We start from the raw sequence: 19,509 nt of genomic DNA, 5'->3' as shown, positions 1-19,509 counted from the left end.
CTCTTAATACAATAATGTACATTCCATGTTTTAATGTAACCTCTAACAATAACTAATCTGTATTTTATTCAGTATTGTTAACTACAAGAACCAATATAATGCATGAGGGGGAAGCATGCAAATGTAGATGCAGTTTGCCGTTTCTTATTTATAGGACATTCTAAATCTTGTTACTGTAAGAATAAGATCCAAAGTAAGTACCTACATCAAATCTAATGTGACTGACATTCATATAATATATGGCTTTAAGATAATGGAATGGGGTGGTTGAGCATTGCTGAAGAAGTGTAAGAGCTATTCAAGCATCACACATTATTACCTAAGAGTGTGTATATACACTGTGGTATAGGAATTTTAAAACATTTAGGTAATTACGTTTTTATTTTAGGTAAGTTTTTTGTTAGTCAAAAGGCATTTATGGACAAAGCACATTCTTAATCAGGTCACATTTTAGACATGTATATCAGATTATGAACAATTAAAAAAAAAACTTAAAATGTTGGAAATTTTTTTTTGTTTAATCAAAAAATGTAAAGACTGCCACCCTAAAATATATTTAATCAAACTACTTACTTGAAACTACAACAGGGAAAGCTGATGAAACAAAACCCACACTGTGTCTGTGAGAACGTTTTGGAGAGTAGCGAACCCACTCATGTGGATCTGGAGACTGACGCTCTTCAGGTGTGTAACCTGGGACCTAGACAATAAAGGTTAAGATAAGAGCTCCCAATGAACAATACCAAACAACATACGTGAAACTGCAAAATCACTACAAGCAACTGTAATTTTACAGAAAAAAAAATATAAATACATTTATGATTAGTATTTAGTAACACACCCTTTGGCAAGTACCAACCTAAACATCAGTGAAAATCTGTGGATAGATCTCAAAGGAGCAATGCATGTAAGACGGCCCAAGAATCTTTTGCAAGGATGAATGGGAGAAACTACCCCAAGTACTGAAAGACTCCTAGGTGGCAACAATAAGTGTTTACAAACTGTAATAATTGCAAAAGGGGGTGTTATTAAGTAATGATCATGTTGGGTGCCCAAACAAAAAATGAGTCATCTTTAATTTTATGCCTTTGGGTGATTTATTCATGTACTGCTCATGTAACTATTCTCAGTAACAGTCATTTTAAGCAAAGGTGCCAAAACTTTTGCATTCCACTGTATGTGTGTGTGTACACGTGTGTGTGTATATGTGTATATATATATATATATATATATATATATATATATATATATATACACACATACATACAGTGGTGTGAAAACTATTTGCCCCTTCCTGATTTCTTATTCTTTTGCATGATTGTCACACAAAATGTTTCTGATCATCAAACACATTTAACCATTAGTCAAATATAACACAAGTAAACACAAAATGCAGTTTTTAAATGATGGTTTTATTATTTAGGGAGAAAAAAAAAATCCAAACCTACACGGCCCTGTGTGAAAAAGTAATTGCCCCTGAACCTAATAACTGGTTGGGCCACCCTTAGCAGCAATAACTGCAATCAAGCGTTTGTGATAACTTGCAATGAGTCTTTTACAGCGCTCTGGAGGAATTTTGGCCCACTCATCTTTGCAGAATTGTTGTAATTCAGCTTTATTTGAGGGTTTTTTCTGAAATGCTGTGTTCCTTTTACGCCAGACGTAACGGGACATTTGCCTTCCAAAAAGTTCAACTTTTGTCTCATCAGTCCACAAGGTATTTTCCCAAAAGTCTTAGCAATTATTGAGATGTTTCTTAGCAAAATTGAGACGAGCCCTAATGTTCTTTTTGCTTAACAGTGGTTTGCGTATTGGAAATCTGCCATGCTGGCCTTTTTTGCCCAGTCTCTTTCTTATGGTGGAGTCGTGAACATTGACCTTAATTGAGGCAAGTGAGGCATGCAGTTCTTTAGACGTTGTCCTGGGGTCTTTTGTGACCTCTCGGATGAGTCATCTCTGCGCTCTTGGGGTAATTTTGTTCGGCCGGCCACTCCTGGGAAGGTTCACCACTGTTCCATGTTTTTGCCATTTGTGAAAAATGGCTCTCACTGTGGTTCGCTGGAGTCCCAAAGCTTTAGAAATGGCTTTATAACCTTTACCAGACTGATAGATCTCAATTACTTCTGTTCTCATTTGTTCCTGAATTTCTTTGGATCTTGGCATGATGTCTAGCTTTTGAGGTGCTTTTGGTCTACTTCTCTGTGGCAGGCAGCTCCTATTTAAGTGATTTCTTGATTGAAACAGTTGTGGCAGTAATCAGGCCTGAGGGTGGCTACGGAAATTGAACTCAGGTGTGATACACCACAGGTAGGTTATTTTTTTAACAAGGGGGCAATTACTTTTTCACACAGGGCCATGTAGGTTTGGATTTTTTTTCTCCCTAAATAATAAAAACATCATTTAAAAACTGCATTTTGTGTTTACTTGTGTTATATTTGACTAATGGTTAAATGTGTTTGATGATCAGAAACATTTTGTGTGACAAACATGCAAAAGAAAAAAGAAATCAGGAAGGGGGCAAATAGTTTTTCACACCACTGTATAGTGGCCATCAGGAGATGCAGTAGCTGCCTAAATCTGACAAACAGATGTGGTCACAAGTTCAACACAACACACCTCTTGTTTACAGTATATAAATAAGTAAACCCCTGTGAATTTTTTCTTAGAACCTAACTATTAATTGTTAGTGGAAAGCGCAAATATCCTCCGCAATTTTTTATGGCTTTTATCGTGGCAATATTGTGCTGTAGAGAGAACAGGAAGCAACCGCTGAGGGAAATGCGGTTTGGGATGGTGAAAGTATCCAATCTGAGAGCATTATTCATTTCTCCTTGATGCGGATTAATTTCTGTCCTGTGACGCGTCTCCAGGTGAGTGGGTCTACCACCGCTGAGGGAAACACAGTTTGGGATGGTAGAGTAGCCAATATGAGAGCATATTCATTTCTCCTTGCTGCTGATTGATTGTTGCCCTGAAATTGCTGCTTAGTGCCCTCGTGTTTTTCATTTTGTTATTCTTAAATGCACAAGATCTCGCCAAATCGCCCTGCACCTTCGAAGGCTTAAAAGGCACAGTGCCAGAAGAAGTTTAAAACACTCCAGGAGAAGGTTGAACTACTGGATTTGCTCCGGGAACTAAAAAGTTATGCTGCAGTAGCGCACCACTATGGCATTAATAAAAGCACCACACGCTACATACAGAAGAACGAAGCAGAGATCTGGAGTACCGTATCTGTAAGTTTCTGTGATAGTGCCAAAAAGGTAACAACCATAAGGAATGATAATATCGTCAGGATGGAATCTGCCTTGGCACTGTGAATCACCGACTGCAGGAAGAACAACATCCCCTTGGACGGTAACATCGTCCGTGAGAAAGCACAGAAATTGTACCAGCAGTTTACTATAGGAGACAATGTAGCAACTTCCCATAACAATGTTCCTGAAACCTATAAAGAAAAGCCAGCACAAAACCCCACCAGAAGAAGACCAGTCCAAAGAAACTCCCGAGGAGTTTTAAATAATCTGCATCGTACTGCGCAGCTACTTCATCATTATCAATATCATTCATCATTGGTGAGTACCCGTACATTTTACTGTAATTAAATGAAATTATTATGTATTTACTCTACTTATAACAAAGAAAACGGGCTTGTATGAATTACAGTACATATAGCGGTAACATCGGTATTTTACATTCTAGCACCGCCGGAGACATAGCAGTACAGTACTGTACAGTAGGCGGGTTTATCTTTACATTCTGTTTTTAGATAACGTATTAAGGTAATTTTTTAGGTAATGCATTAATATATTAAGCGGAGTTTGCAATGAAATTAAAGTGATTTGGGGACATACTGTATTTATGGTTTAAACTATAAAAACAGGCATTTAAAAGGCATTTTTTAACCACATCCAAAAGTCACGGTTTTTCACAATTCGTGGGTGTTCTAGGAACGCAACCCCTGTGAATTTTGTTGGTGTACTGTATACATATATATATATGCATATACATATATATATACATACACATATATATATATACACATATATATATATATATATATACACACATACATATACACACACATACATTGTGGTCTTTGCCCGGCTCGTCATCCCAGCCAATACCCCCAAGCCACCAGATGGAGCCCTCCCTGCACTATGGAGGTGCCCCAAAGATCAGCAGGGAGTCATGGACTATGTAGTTTTTATACACGACCCTGCTGGATACCATAGGGGCTGCAAGAGGGAGCTGCAGGGAGGACCAAAGACTCATTTGTGCCCTATAACCCGGAAGTGCATCAAAGGAAGAGCGACGTGCTTCCGGGGTGAGAAAAAGGACTCGTACCTGACCCGGAAGTGATAGAGAATCATGTGGACTGGGGATTGGGAACACTTCCGGGTCAGGAAGGATAAAAGAACTTTGGGAGCTCCCAGATGGAGAGCTAAGCTGTGTGGAAGGATGGCAACGCGTCTTGGAGATGGAAGAGAGTTACTGTGTTATTATTATTGTGATTTATGAGTATAGTGGAGGAGAGGGTGCTTTGTGCACAGTGGCGAATAAATAAAGTCATCATTTTGACTTTTATCTGGTGTCTGGAGTCGTGGACAGTGGTTCAAGGGAGCGATACAGCCTTAATCTGTCACAACATATATACACATATACATACACAGTGATACCTTGGTATATGTCCGCTTTGGAATAAGTCCAACTTGGTATTTGTCCTGTTTGGACATGAAAAATTTTGCTTGGTATACGACCTTTGTTTAGAATATGACTCGCATGCTACCCTTGTTTACCTCTCTCTCGAGACAAAGCCACGACTGCCCACGAGCGCCAGTACGGCAGTTGCTAGCATTCAGTGAACAACCCGCGTGCTACCTGTTGTATATGATTGTTCAATGATGCTTTTGTCCATTGCTTTACGTTTGGGTGTTGATTGCTATGGTCTGCATCTTTTGAGACGTATGACTGCCGGAGGGAGGGGTGTGGTTTAGAAGGCATGCTGTATGCAGAGTAGGTTAAACATGGTTCAAAATAAACAGCATTCGAAACGTTATTCTGAATGTGTCGCTACTTCAATCTAGAGAACACTACACTAACCTTGTTTACCTCTCTCGAGACAAAGCCACAACTGCCCACGAAAATCAGTACGCCAGTTGCTAGCATTCAGTGAACAACTCGCACTATAACTCTGTGAATTTTCACGTGATTTTGTGTTTTTTCGCATAAATTTGAATTGATTGTTGAAAAGTATGAAGGTGACATGCATATCCGGGACATGGCTGCTGCATTCCATATGCCGAGAACAACAGTATCTACGATTGTGAAAAACAAAGACGTTATTAAATAGTAAAGTGAGGTTAAATTTTCATTTATTTCTTCTAATTGCTTTTGTATTTATGTATTTTAGTATTAAGCAGTGTTTAAATTATTTTATACAACCCCATCAAGGTATAATATGCCAATAACAATAGGATTTTTTTTTCATGGGAATGGATTAATCATTTTCCCTTTATTTCTTATGGAAAAATTTTGTTTGGTATAAGTCAAAGGGTCTGTAACGGATTAAGGACATATACCGAGGTACCACTGTGTGTGTGTATATTATATTTTATATATATATATATATATATATATATATATATACATATACATACACACACACACACACACATACAGTGCCCTCCACTATTAATGGCACCCCTTGTAAAAATTAGTAAGAAGGGATAGAAAAAAAAAATCAGTTTGCTGAAGAACCATATCTCGCACTGAAAAAATGAGAACCGTCTGACTTTAAATTGAAACAAGTTAATTTAAAGAAAAAAAGGCCTCATTAAAAAATAAAAATATTTAACAACAACACATGTGCCACAATTGTTGGCACCCCTGCATTGAATACTTTGTACAACCTCCCATTGCCAATATAACTTCACAGAGTCTTCTCTTGTAACCTTTTATAAGGTTGGAGAATACAGAGCATGTTATCTGAGACCATCCAGGGTTCTAGGCCCTCTCTGTGTACGCTCCTCTTATCACTCCACAGGTTTTCAATAGGGTTCAGGTCAGGGGACTGAGATGGCCATGGCAGAACTTTAATTTTGTGGTCAGTTCACCATTGCATGGTTGACTTGGACAAGCGTTTTGGATCGTTACCCTATTGGAAGATCAAGCGACGACCCAGTTTTAGTTTACCGCTGGAGGCAGCCAGGTTTTGATTTAAAATCTCCTGATATTTCATGGAATCCACGATGTCATGTACCCTAACAATGATTCTAGGGCCTTTAGAGGAAAAAGAGCAACACAACAACATCACAGAACCTCCACCATATTTCACAGTTGGGACAAGGTTCTTTTCATTATAGCCATCCTTTTTTACACCAAACTCATTTTGCGTGTTTATAGCAAAAAAGTTAATTTTTTGTTTCATCAGCCAATAGGACATGGTTCCAGTCAAAGTTGTAGTAACGTATTACAAACTCCAGGCACTTGCATTTGTGAATAACACACAGAAAACGCTTCTTTCTGGCATACTTTACAAATAATCTGATGGTATGGTGATGGCGTCTGATGGTGGTTCTGGAGACTTGATAACCCCAGGATTTTACATTTTCTTGCAATTCCCCAATATTGATCCTTGGAGATATTATTGCCTTTCTTACTGTCCTTTTCACTGTATGTGGGAGTAAAATAAACTTGGGTCCTCTTCCAGGCAAGTTTGTCACAGTTCCAGTTGATGACCATTTTTTTTATTATTGCCCTAACTGTCCAATTTAAATGGGAAACATGCTTCAGTTACATTGTTTCACATTAATTTCCAAGGGTGTCAACAATTGTGGCACAAGTGTTTTTGTTAAAAATATGTAATTCTTTATGAGGGCTTTGTTTTTCTTTGAATGAACTTGTTTCAATTAAAAGTCAGATGTTTCTCATTTTTTCAGTGTAAGATGATGGTTCTTCAGCAAACAGTGATTTTTTTCTAACCCTTCTTACAAATTTTTACAAGGGGTCCCAATACGAATGGAGGGCACTATATAATGTATACACTGTATATATAAAATGTTTGTGTGTAAATACAGAAGTAGCTGATATAAGAATAAAAGCAAAAGACAAAGATAATTAGGAAGCTAAATAAATAAAGTCAGATGATATACATAATAAGAATATGAGGTTAAAAAAAGTTTTGTATTGCATTGCAAAATGTACTCAAGACAGTAAGGTTTAACCATCCCACTGTTTGTGCTAAGGACACAATACTTCTGCTGATATAAAATGGAAACATGACTGCACGAGCTGATGAAGTATGCCAGCATATACAAAAAAGTATTACACCCACTTTAATGCCATATTTGTTGTTTTACACCACTGATATGGACACTACTAAAGTAGAGCTACAATTCATAATGAAAATATATCTCAGGGACTATGGGGCAACTACTCAAAACAAAGCTCACTAAATAGTGTGAATATAAATACATAAAAACACAATAACATAATTATAGCAAAAAAACATTTTTGTTTCTCCATATACACTTCCTATTAGCCTAATATGCAGGATTTTGGAATGCAGCAGGACAGCTGGAACACCCAGAGAAAAACCTCACATAATCTGTAAACTGTACATAAATACAGGGTAGTGGCTCTATGAGCTTGGTGAAACAATGAAACAGTGCAAACTACAACATTCCACTGATTGAATTTAGATAATTCTTGCATTAAAAAAAACAAAAAGCAAAGCATTTTAGAAACACAAAATATATTTACAAGTTGGGGCCAAAATAACTCAAAAGATGCTTTAACAAATCTTATATTAAATCATTTCTTTTTCAATTTTTCTTTAATGCAATAACAATGCATACCTGAAGGGTTGGAACTGGAACAGGAGTAAGTTTATGTCTCAAAGCAGGGGCAGACTTTGGTCGTGGTCTTTTGACCTCTGGCTCTTCAGGTCTCAGATGAAAAACTGCTTCATCACTTGACTTTCTTGAAGAAATGACACTACAATCAAAGCTCCCTTCTAAAAAGTAATGGTTGCCATTTCTATCATAACCTCCATGTGAAGATTCTGGCTTCTTTCCAACACTGGCAGAAGACTGGTTAGGACTTGTGGGGGGAGTTCCTGTAGTTATTGTAGAGTCAGAGGCTGAACTAGCTTGTTGTTTGTGCTTAAACTTGAAGGAATCACTTCTTGTAGGTGGAGTAGGTGGAGTAGATACTATCTCTACTTTTGAAGCCTGAGGAGAATGCAAAGTCAATTGAGTTGGCGATAAATAGTCCATTTTGAATTGAGGTTCTGGCATTTTAAATGTTTTTGATTCAATAATTGACTTTCTCTGTTTTGTAGTCTTAAAAATGGAAAACTGTGACACCTCTGTAGAATGGTCAACTACCATTTTTGGCCAAGTACCTCCACTATGCTTAGATCCATGAGATTTTTCAGGTGTTCTGTCTGTCATAAAACAATCATCATCAGTTGGATCAAAAGTAAACTGCTGTTTCTCGGGCTCCAGTATTCCATAATCTGGATTTGAGAAAACATCAGTACTAAAAGCTCCTGGGCTGTGCTCCACACTGCCAGGAAAAGTATGATCGATTGATCGATGAAAGCTAGAATGCAAGGAGGCAGATGAAAATATCTTGTGACTACAAAAGGAAGTTTCTTCTGAATCACTTCGATCTTTCTTCCCATCTATAATATCTGGGTTGAAAATGTCTGTTTGGGTTGAGCTGTTGTGTTTCAAGTTTTTATTATTTCTCATATGTAACTCTGAAGAGTGAATCCTACAATTGGAGTCCCGCAAACCTTCAAATATGTTTTGTCCTGAAGAGCTCTGTGGGAAAAACTATACAAAATCATTTTTAAGTGTACAATTAAAGGTGTTTAATTCACATATATACTTGAAATTTCACACTTTTAATAACAAGAAATCTGATTACAACTCTTCATGTTATACAAAATAATATTAAAATGCTACAGAACTTTTCAAACTTTACAGTAAAATAACATTGCTCTTTCAGAATAATAAATGCAACACATACTGTATATAAAAGAAGAAATCAGAAAACTGTTTGAAGAACAGCTTTATATTTAAAATTCACCTTCATGGTTGAAAGACTTAGGGAATCCCTGCAGTTCCGGAGCAAAGCTTCACATTCACTCAGAGATTTGTTATCTAGTGCAATTCCATTAATCTGCAAAAACATTAACAATTTATTGTAACATTTCAAATTCAACAACTATGTTCATTACAATAGTACACTTTACTTAAGCAAAATTAGTTACATAAACAAAGATTTAAAATCAACAATAACTAAAAGCACACATATTCAACTTACAATAGAACAAACGTTTAAATTTTACTACATGAATGCTACTGAATGCTACTTATTTCACTTAATTTTACATATTACATATTGTATGCAATTCTACTTTCTACAGCACAAAGATTAACATCTGCAGTTTAATTTAAAGAAAGACACACACACACACTAAAACAACAATGTATTCTTTTTGTAATTATTTAAATATTTCTGTTTTTAAGTACTTACAGCAATAATCCGATCTCCCATGTTAAGGGAGCCTTCCCTAGCAGCTGGACTGCTAGACACAATAGCAGCCACAAATACACCAGCTTCCAAACACACTCCACTCTCTGAAAAATAAAAACAGAAAAAAACAAAAAATTGCTATTAATGCTTACTTACGAATCATGCATGAACTACAGACTTTTAAATAATCCTAAACACACGCTCAGAGAACTAGCAATTACTAAGTAATAATAAAAATCACACTGTTATAGTGTACATTACACAGTACTCTATATTTTTCTATCCTGATTTTTATTTATTTATTTTATTCATAAATTATATTCAAAAATCATCTTGCACAATGTATTTCTTATTATGTTTATGTTTTTCTGTTTTCAAAACTGACAACAGACTGAATGGGGATTCTTCCCTAATCTGATTATCTATTGTTGCATGGCTAGGGATACTGTATATCGACACAAACTTTTTTTTTTGTTAACATCATTTGAGTTGTAAATAAATATCCATTCTTGCCATTCAGGCTTGCAACACATTTCAAAAAAAATTGGGACAGTACAGCATTTACCACTTTGTACAGTTCCCCTGTCTTTTAACAACACTTAAGAAATTTAGGCATTCAAGAAATCAAGTGACAAGTATTGCAGGTGTTAGTTTGTCCCATTCTTCCTGCAAAAAACGTTTTAGGTGTGCAACAGTACCATGCCCTATACATGTGCAACCAAGACGGGACGTGCTATAAGTAACATATTAAAATTTCTTTTAAGGAAGTGCCAGGCTCCCAGGATAATAAGGCACTGGGGCGCCGCCTGGCGGTGGCCACGGGCCCCTACAGGGCTGGGCTTCCAAGCCCTTTACCCGAGGCCCCCAACATAACCAGGACGGACGCCCCCTCGCGGTCTGGAGGAGGCACAAGCCCTCCTCTCGTCCTCCTGGGCGTCCCGGCCGGGGACCACAATACATACATATATACATACACATACATATATATATATATATACATATATATATATATATATATATATATATACACATACATATATACCACCAAAATGAAAACGTTATTTATTGTCGAAAGTTCGTTACGGGAACACAGCGTGAAATGAAACATACTTAATGTCTGTAAGTGCAGTGTAAAGGATAAGCATGGGAAATATGGGCTTCCTACGTATATTGGAAGTAGCAGAAATAGTGAGGAGGGGTTTCCCCTATCTATATGTACAGTTTAGGGGGTACACCGGTTTCCCCTCCTTGGATGTTGCAATAGGAATAGCTGTGTAAGCCCGTTCTGTAAAAAGCCCGGGGTCTTAGAAATTATTGAAATCATCAGAAAAAAAATTTTAATGTAGAAATGTCAGGTAATTGAAAGGAACTACTCTGGGTGTCTCTCTCCTAGGTTTCATTGTGCTGATGTGCTCGCCTCGCTTATTCATTTCTGAGCAGGCAGTTCACTTAACTGCATGTCAGATAACTATAACATCACCATAATAATGAATAATGTCAACATATTTATTTTGGGGGCCTGGGTAGCAATTTGGACTTTCAACCCTCATTTTCTCGAGCATCAAACCAGCTGGGAGTTTTTATTTTCCTGTCCTCGCTATTTTGACCATAGCCTCGGACTTCTCTCTATAATATTAAGAGCCTTAAAAAATTAATTTAGCAATTTAATCCATATTTAAAGACTTTCTATTGCTTACTTATCTGTATTATGAAACTTTGTATTTATTTTTATTATTTTTTTATATTTAATTTTGTTTGTTTAAACAGAAAAGGGATTTTCTACATACAAACACTAATGTTTAATCTTTATCAAAAATATGGCAAAAGATTAAGAAGGGGGGAAAAAAACACTTTTTTTTGTAACCAACAGTACAGAAATCTGTCCCATATTTGATTCTCATTAACACTAGAATTACCAGAGCCTACGAAAAAACTCGTAGATCTGGCCCACCTCTCCGCCAGCGTCCTTTGTCCTGTAAATATGCCGATAAAGACAAGCTGCAAGCAGCTGGCTATTCCATCCCCCCACCGACTTAGAACGTACATGATCTTCTCCCAGCTCATGCCTTGATTGATTATCTGGGAGTGAAGTGGAGTTTTAGAGTGGAAATAATAGATCATTATTTGGAACACACGCATTTCATGTGTGTGCCGTTTCTACAGTAATCTGTGTAAACACGTTGTTAAAACAGAAACTTTTTCATATTTTAGTAATAAATATTACAAAAAGTAGGCATAAACTATAGAATGTATGACGTCTGAAGTCCAAATATCAAATAAATACTTTCACAAAAGTTTGTTTCCCATTGGGGAGAAAGTGTTAATTTTTTTTTCTTTTTAAAACTCAAAACGGACATAAAATTTATAAATTGGTATGCACTGTCAGTTAATGAAATTGTTATATTTTCACGTGAGATGCTCCTTTTAAAATATTTTTTAACAATTGAGACTGCAATTAACATGAACAAGTGTCCTTATAACTGTTATTTTTAAGATCCATAACACACAGACAGACAGAGCACTGCATAAAAGAGAGACAGACAGGCAGAGAAGTCACTAGATATATAAACAAACAAGGAAGGCACATGTACTGAAAGAAAAAAAAGATCAACATGTGCATTGTGCAGCAGGATCAACGCACATGTACACCCCTCCCCCCGATCTGACTCTAAGTAACAGCTTAGTACAGACGCAAACCAAGTGTATGTGTGTACTGTATAATATTAACAAAAAGAGCAGTTTATTATTGAAAAACGGCAAATATAGGAGTGAGTGGGGATCGAACCAGGGACACCTGATTACACTTGGTTTGCGTCTGTACTTGCGCTGTTACTTAGAGTCAGATCGGGGGTTGGGGGGGTGTTACGCATATATTGATCTTTTTTTCTTTCAGTACATGTGCGTTGTGCAGCAGGATCAATGCATAAGTTGGTCTTTTTTTTTTCTTTTAGTACATGTGCCTTCCCTGTTTATTTATATATCTAGTGACTTCTCTGCCTGTCTGTCTCTCCATATAAAATCATTCCCGATTATATATAACGTCAAAGCCTGATTATATAAAGTCCGCGTCGGAATATATAAACTAATTTTTGAATATATAAAGTCAGCGTTGGAATATATAAAAATATTCCCGAATATATAAAATTTCCGTGCTTGTCATTTCACTCGTACTAGTGAAAGGTAAACTTCGACAGAAGCCACTCAGAGTCGATCGGGCTTGTGAGGTTCATCCAAAAATGCGCGCATTCAAAAAGAATAAATAAATATAGTGTTTAAAATGTCGGGCACATACATCATTTTGAATGAATGAACTGAACAGTGTTTTTTTTTTTTTTAAATATTTTTCTGAAGATGTTTTAGTTAACTTAGTTCATTACAATGTATTAGGAACTCACTGAGTTTACTAAAAGTCTGCCTGAGTCGTTTCAATCAATAATAATATAATCTGACTTTAAATTTATATATTCAGGAATTACTTTATATATTCAGGAATTACTTTATATATTCCAAAAATCACTGTAATTGCCTGTTTGGCACCCCATAGGCACTGTATAATAGATATATAAAAAAAAAACAGCTAAGGGGATAAATATATAGATAGATAGGAAGGAAAGGCACTATATGATAGGCAGACAGGGAAGCTGCTATATAATAATAATAATAAAATTACTGTTCTTACTATATAGATAGACAGGGAGTTCAGGCAGGCAGAGTGGTGAAGGTTAAAAAGAAAAAAAAATAACATTTTCTCCCCAGTGGGGAATCAAACTCGGGTGCTGCACTCTGAGTCACCAAATCTTAAAAGTACGCCACGGAAGCTGTTGTATCGCTCTTGAACCTTTTGTGAAAGTGTTTATTTGATGTTTGGACTTCAGGCTTCACATATTTTATAGTTTATGCCTACATTTTGTAATATTTACTACTGAAATATGAAAAAGTTTCTGTTTTAACAATGTGTTTACACATATTACTGTAGAAACGGAACACACATGAAATATGTTTGTTCCAAATAACGATCTATTATTTCCACTCTAAAACTCCACTTCACTCCCAGATAATCAATCAAGGCATGAGCTGGGAGAAGTTTGTGTACGTTCTAAGTCGGTGGGGGGATGGAATAGCCGGCTGCTTGCAGCTTGTCTTTATTGGTACATTTAGATGACAAAAGACGCTGGCAGAGAGGTGTGAACGGATTTAAGAAGCAATTTAAGGTGGGACGGATCTACAAGTTTTTTTCGTACGCTCTGGTAATTCCAGTGTTAAATAAACCAAACTTTCATATTGCAGAGCAGGCATTTAAGACAATTTATTAGGCAAATGGACATATATGCACTAAATTAAGTTAAAATGCTAAAACTAAGTTATCAAACATTCAAGTTGTTAAAATAAACAGTATGAAGCTTGAACACTGGAGAGATAAAACTTCACCTTTGTGTCCAACAAGGTTGATGTGTACAGGAGTCACAATTCTTCCTCCTAAAGACTTTCTTCTGCGAACAACCATATTGATCACACCGCCTCCATTAAGAACTGCCTTAATCACTTGTTTCCTGTCCTTGTTAGCAAGATCCACATCATTTATTTTTAGTAACCAATCATTCACCCTACAAAACACAAATTTAATTAAAATCAACAGCTGAACAACACTATAATTCATCTGAAATTAGTTCGCAATTCTAATTAGTATATTTAAAACATACTGATGTACATGTAATAAACATAATGGTCATTTCCACTGTGAAATAGGGTGTTGCTTTGCAGTGGCATTTTCACAGAAAAATACATGCTCCTATTGCTTTGGATTCCAGAGTCAGAGCATACAATTGTGGTGAGGGGTAAACAGTAATAAAGCCTTCTGATGCTGAGAAGGTTTCCCTCCAGCTAGTTGACAACATGCAAACTAAAGTTACACTAAGCAGACATGTCCAAGAATCAAAACAAGACAAAATGTCAGTTTTGTCTTACTTTTGAGAAATTATTGATATCACACATGTAAAATATCCTATTTTGGAAGGTCTACTATCTTCATCATAAAGGCTGTATAAATTCAATTTATTCATTATACAAAAACCTATTCTGGTTTATTTGTGTGGAGCTCTTTATTTTGTTTCAAACCCCAATATATGCACAACTCTCCTCCATTTGTATATGACAAAGTATTGTGTTCGTGCTTATTGATCGTAGCAAGCAAAATCAGGAATTAGTAAATGATGCCCAAGCTACATTATGCAGTTAATTGTAAATCAGTAATAAGCATTATTCCACACTATTTTATATACTGGAGATACCCTATATGAAAATAAATGCACAATTCACTGAAAGACATGTCTGATGAGGAGGCCAGTGTCTCTTAGCAATATTGTTCTGTGTTCATATGTGTCTGCAGACCTTCTATAGGCAATGCACTGGATACAGTTAGGGACGTTGGCATTACAGCCCAGAGTTGTGTAGCAACATAGTGGAAGAACACAACACTTTTTTTATTTGAACAAGTGACTAATACGAGAAGTCAAGCTGCAAAGTCATTCAACCAGTGTTCACTGCCTACTCAACAAGGGATACAGCAATAGTGACTATTTCTGCTTGATTCCAGGATTTTACTTAACTATTCTGATGGTCATCCTTACCTAATAAACTTTTAGACTCCATATTCCTGCTATGTTTGATTACATAATAATCGCCTTTTCCCAACATCACACCAACTTCAGCTACAAAACTCAAATCCAGACTCTCATAACTCTTTGTACAAAGAAGTGCTTCCTGCATTAGGCTTCAATACACTTGTCCTAACTATCCTCTAACTTTCATTCTTCAATTGACATAGACCTACATTTACATTACTTGCTTGGCAGACGCTTTTATCCGGAGCAATTTACAAAAGAAGTAAAGATAATTGATTAACATTAGGCTAGGGCTTGATTGTTCAGCAAATGTACACTTGCTCTACACTTAGTGATTATACTGCTATAGGATAGCTTTTGAAAAGCCAATAGATACAGTATTACTTTACCTCAACCTTCCATCAGCTATACTTCCTTTATCCACTTTAGTAACAAATATTCCGCAATCTCCTGGCAAATAAGGATCATTCACCCCTTCTGCTACATCAAAACCAAGAGCCTTCAAGTCCATGTCTTCCTGTTTTTTTATTTAAAAAAAAAAAGAGAAAAAAAGCGTAAATGTCATATTAAAAACAAAAATAATAAATAAAATTCTGCTTGCTGTCAATGATGTTCACTTACCCTATCTTTTTCAAACTCAACTACCTCTGTCTCCCATTCAAGTGAATCTGTATCTATTGCTGAATCATGAGAGTTGTGAGCTAACAACTGTCGAAACCTGGCTTCTTTTTCTAACTGGTTTTCCATCTTCTCTCTAATTGAGAAAACAAAAGAAATATAAATTACTTGAGATTTTTGAAAATATACTACTCATGTTAAATATGTAACATTTTGCAATATAAAGCCCCACAACCCTGAAATGGATTATACAGTATGTTGTATATATGTATGAATTATAAAGGTTATATTCATGAGGCTAAAAACTAAGATGCAAGACACATTCAATTAAATGTGATATAGTACACTTAAGAATGTTTCAGATTTATAACAATGACTATTTAACAAAGACAGGCCTTAGAAAAAAAGAAAAAAAGAATCAGCATTCAAAGTAAAGCTTACTTTAGTTCTTTCAGCTCTCTCACAGCATCATTTTTTTGTTTTCGCATGTCATCCAAATTCCGAAGAGCTTCTGCCAAGTCACTTACAGCTCTGTCACGTTCCCTCCGCAGATTATCACACAGAGTGCTAAGGAAGAATGCATTTGTAAAATAGCTTAAAAAAGGACTACTTTCTGAATTATTTAAAAATTAAATTATAACTTTAACATTTCATCAATCCACAATTTTAATAAATTAAATTTACTTGTACGGTGCTCTTCAATAACTGCAGGCTCAGTGCAGAAAAATATAATGCAATCACAGGAAATTGCTTAACTTTACAACAACACAAATGTACACTCACAGTATGTACAAACCATTTCAAATCTGCTTCCACTTTTCTAAGGTCATCATCAATCTGGCACAATAAGGGTCATTTACTGTAGCAAAATTCAATTTTTTAAATTTCACTAGGAATATGCTTTGCCTTCTTTTTTAATGGTTTTATTGCTTCAGTCTTTTTCTTTTTTATTTATCCTTTCTTTAGGAAGTAACCTTTATCACTGAGTGCTACATTGTCACCTGCATAGTCTTACCAGTGGCCCTCCAATTAACACTAGAATCCTTGAAGCCTATGAAAATATTTGTAATGCCAGGCCACCTTAAATTCCCCCACACCTTGTCAGCAGCGTCTTTGTTTTGCAAATGTATCAATCAGCACAAGCAGCCTGCTATCCCATCCTCCAACGAGTTAGCTGAAGTCAAGTCAGAAGCAAAATGCTCACAGCTGGGAGTAAGGTGTCTGGATTTGGATAGGGTAAATGATATATCGTTATTTGGAATACAATAATCTGTGTAAATGTAGGATGACAGGTAATGCATTGCAAGAAAGGTTGAATACATAACTAAAACAGAAATGTTTTTTCATGTTATAGAAATAATTGACAAAATGTTGACGTGAAGTATATAATTTGTTAAGTCCAAAAATCAAATAAACACTTTCACAAAAGGTAGAACTAAACAAGTGAACTTTTATTCAAGAATATAAATGAAGAAAAAGAAATTGTTCAATTTATATGTTACTGGCAATGTGTAAAAACTGAAGCCCAACTATCAATTGACACAAAGTAGACATGTCAGCCTGGCTGGTGCAGAGGTAAAGACTGCTGTCACGAAATCAAGAGGTTGTGGGTTTGATCCCGGGTCCTCCTCGCATTTACCATTTTGAGTAGTGAGCTACTATTATTGTTACTATTAGAGTAACGCAATAAAAACATACATTTGATTTGAATCTGTAACAGCCAGTGTAAATGTATGGCACTTGAAAAATTAGCGCTGAAGGGATAAAAGCAGATATACAAATGCAGCTCAATCATTTCTTCTTGGTGTCTTGTTTAGCAAACAGACACCACAGTGTCTATGGCAGATGTTACTTTTCCTCGAACACGGACATCAACATATTATATGAATAATTTTTTTATTCAAGAATCCAAGAATAAAACTGATTAAAAAAATTATTCAAATGACATGTTAATATGAATGTCCAAGTGTGAGGAAAAGTAACATCTTTTACAAGTACCATAAATTTACACAGGATGTTACAGACTCGCATCCAATGCATGCTTTTGTTATATGGCAATTATAATAATAGCGGCTCACTGCTTAACACTAGAATTACCAGAGCCTACGAAAAAACTCGTAATTCTGTCCCACCTTAAACTGCTTCTTAAATCCCTTCACACCTCTCCGCCAGCGCTCTTTGTCTTCTAAATGTGCTGATAAAGAGAAGCTAGGAGCAGCCGGCTATTCCATCCCCCCACCAATTTAGAACGTGCACGAACTTCTCTCAGCTCATGCCTTGATTGAGTATCTGGGAGTGAAGTGGAGTTTTAGAGTGGAAATAATAGATCGTTATTTGGAACACACGCATTTCATGTCTGTTCAGTTTCTACAGTAATCTGTTTCAACACATTGTTAAAACAGAAACGTTTTTTATATTCTAGTAGTAGATGACAAAATGTAGGCATAAACTATATAATGTATGAAGCCTGAAGTCCAAATAGCAAAGAAACATTTTCACAAGAATAACACAATTGCGCTTTTATTCAAAAATATAACTGCAGAAACAAAAAGCCGCCTTAACATGCGACATTGACACCAGTTTATTGTAACTGACTCTGTGGTTCAATAGACTCAGCCCCCGCTTGGGAATCAAGGGGTTACGAGTTCGATCCTGCATCCCTCCGTTTTGAGAAGTAAACTGCTCTTATTCTTACTGTTTTAGAATAAAAGCATACATTTGATTTCAGTCTGTAACAGCCGGTGCAATTTATGATCCTTGTAAAGGTTAGCTTTTTTTTTTATTCACTTTTCATTCTCTCAGTCGCGTTCAGATTCAATCCATACAACCCCATCTGACACGGCTGTTTTCACTAAAGACGCGCTATAGCTCTGCAGTGTACCACGATGCATACTAACGCCAAACCCCCGGGTTCTGACACACAAACGCTGGCGAAGCTGTCTTCTTCGTATCTCACCGTCACTTGATTTTCTTTTTATTCAGTTTTATTGAGTGTTCCTGCCAGTCCCCGCATGTTGCTGTATGCTGGATATGTTCACATGTATTGTCTCTTTCTTTCAGGTGTGTAATAGAAACCACAGCATAGAGAGACATTGCTTCTTACAGGAAAAGGCGATGGAAAAAGTGCACTTGAATAAAAGTGCACTTTTGTTATACTTTTACACCAATATATGTTCCTGTGTTTGAATGACACGGGCAGATGGGGAGTGTCTGATGATTGCATATAGCGCCGAAGTTCCTGGTCTTTACCATTCTTTCCTCTGCATGTCCTAGAGTACAAAAGAAACAGCATACAGCAACATGCGGGACTGGCAGGAACACTCAATAAGACTGAATAAAAAGAAAATCAAGTGACGGTGAGATCGAAGAAGGCAGCTTCGCCAGCGCCTGTGTGTCAGAACCGGGGCGTTAGTATGCATCGTGGTACAACGCAGAGCTATAGCGCCTGTATTCTGTTTCTTTTGTACTCCAGGGCACGCAGAGGAGAGAATAGTAAAGAGCAGTAAGTTCGGCGCTATATGCAATCATCAGACACTCCCCATCTGCCCGTTGTTTTGTTATACTTTTCAATACTTTTTATACTGCTCAAATGGGCATGCTCAAAAAATACACGTGTAATGCCACGAAAAGTGCACGCAGACACTTCATTTCGCAAACAAAACAAGTGCACTTTTATTCAAAACTACCTGTATAACCAAGAAAAAGAAAGCAAGTTACAGTAGGC

The 19,509-nt window shown here is 36.4% G+C and overlaps 1 protein-coding gene across 3 annotated transcripts in view; it reads right to left on the bottom strand.

The window, feature by feature from the left end:
• dlg5a (discs, large homolog 5a (Drosophila)) overlaps window positions 1-19,509 on the bottom strand; it is a 236,991-nt gene that overhangs the window by 76,342 nt on the left and 141,140 nt on the right. For 2 of the 3 annotated variants that reach the window (XM_039773036.1, XM_039773053.1), the window contains exons 10-17: window positions 16,227-16,352; window positions 15,789-15,921; window positions 15,557-15,684; window positions 13,975-14,150; window positions 9,547-9,650; window positions 9,097-9,189; window positions 7,857-8,840; window positions 574-700 (exon numbers count right to left, since the gene is read on the bottom strand). In XM_039773036.1, coding sequence (XP_039628970.1) covers window positions 574-700; window positions 7,857-8,840; window positions 9,097-9,189; window positions 9,547-9,650; window positions 13,975-14,150; window positions 15,557-15,684; window positions 15,789-15,921; window positions 16,227-16,352 — 1,871 coding nt within the window. The remainder of the gene's footprint in view (window positions 1-573; window positions 701-7,856; window positions 8,841-9,096; window positions 9,190-9,546; window positions 9,651-13,974; window positions 14,151-15,556; window positions 15,685-15,788; window positions 15,922-16,226; window positions 16,353-19,509) is intronic. The other variant, XM_039773044.1, reaches the window with a different exon arrangement.

Source organism: Polypterus senegalus, chromosome 1 (genome assembly GCF_016835505.1).
Source record: "Polypterus senegalus isolate Bchr_013 chromosome 1, ASM1683550v1, whole genome shotgun sequence".
Classification (NCBI taxonomy): Eukaryota; Metazoa; Chordata; class Cladistia; order Polypteriformes; family Polypteridae; genus Polypterus; species Polypterus senegalus.
The sequence above is the reverse complement of the archived record's forward strand: the minus strand, read 5'-3'. Positions and strand labels throughout refer to the sequence as shown.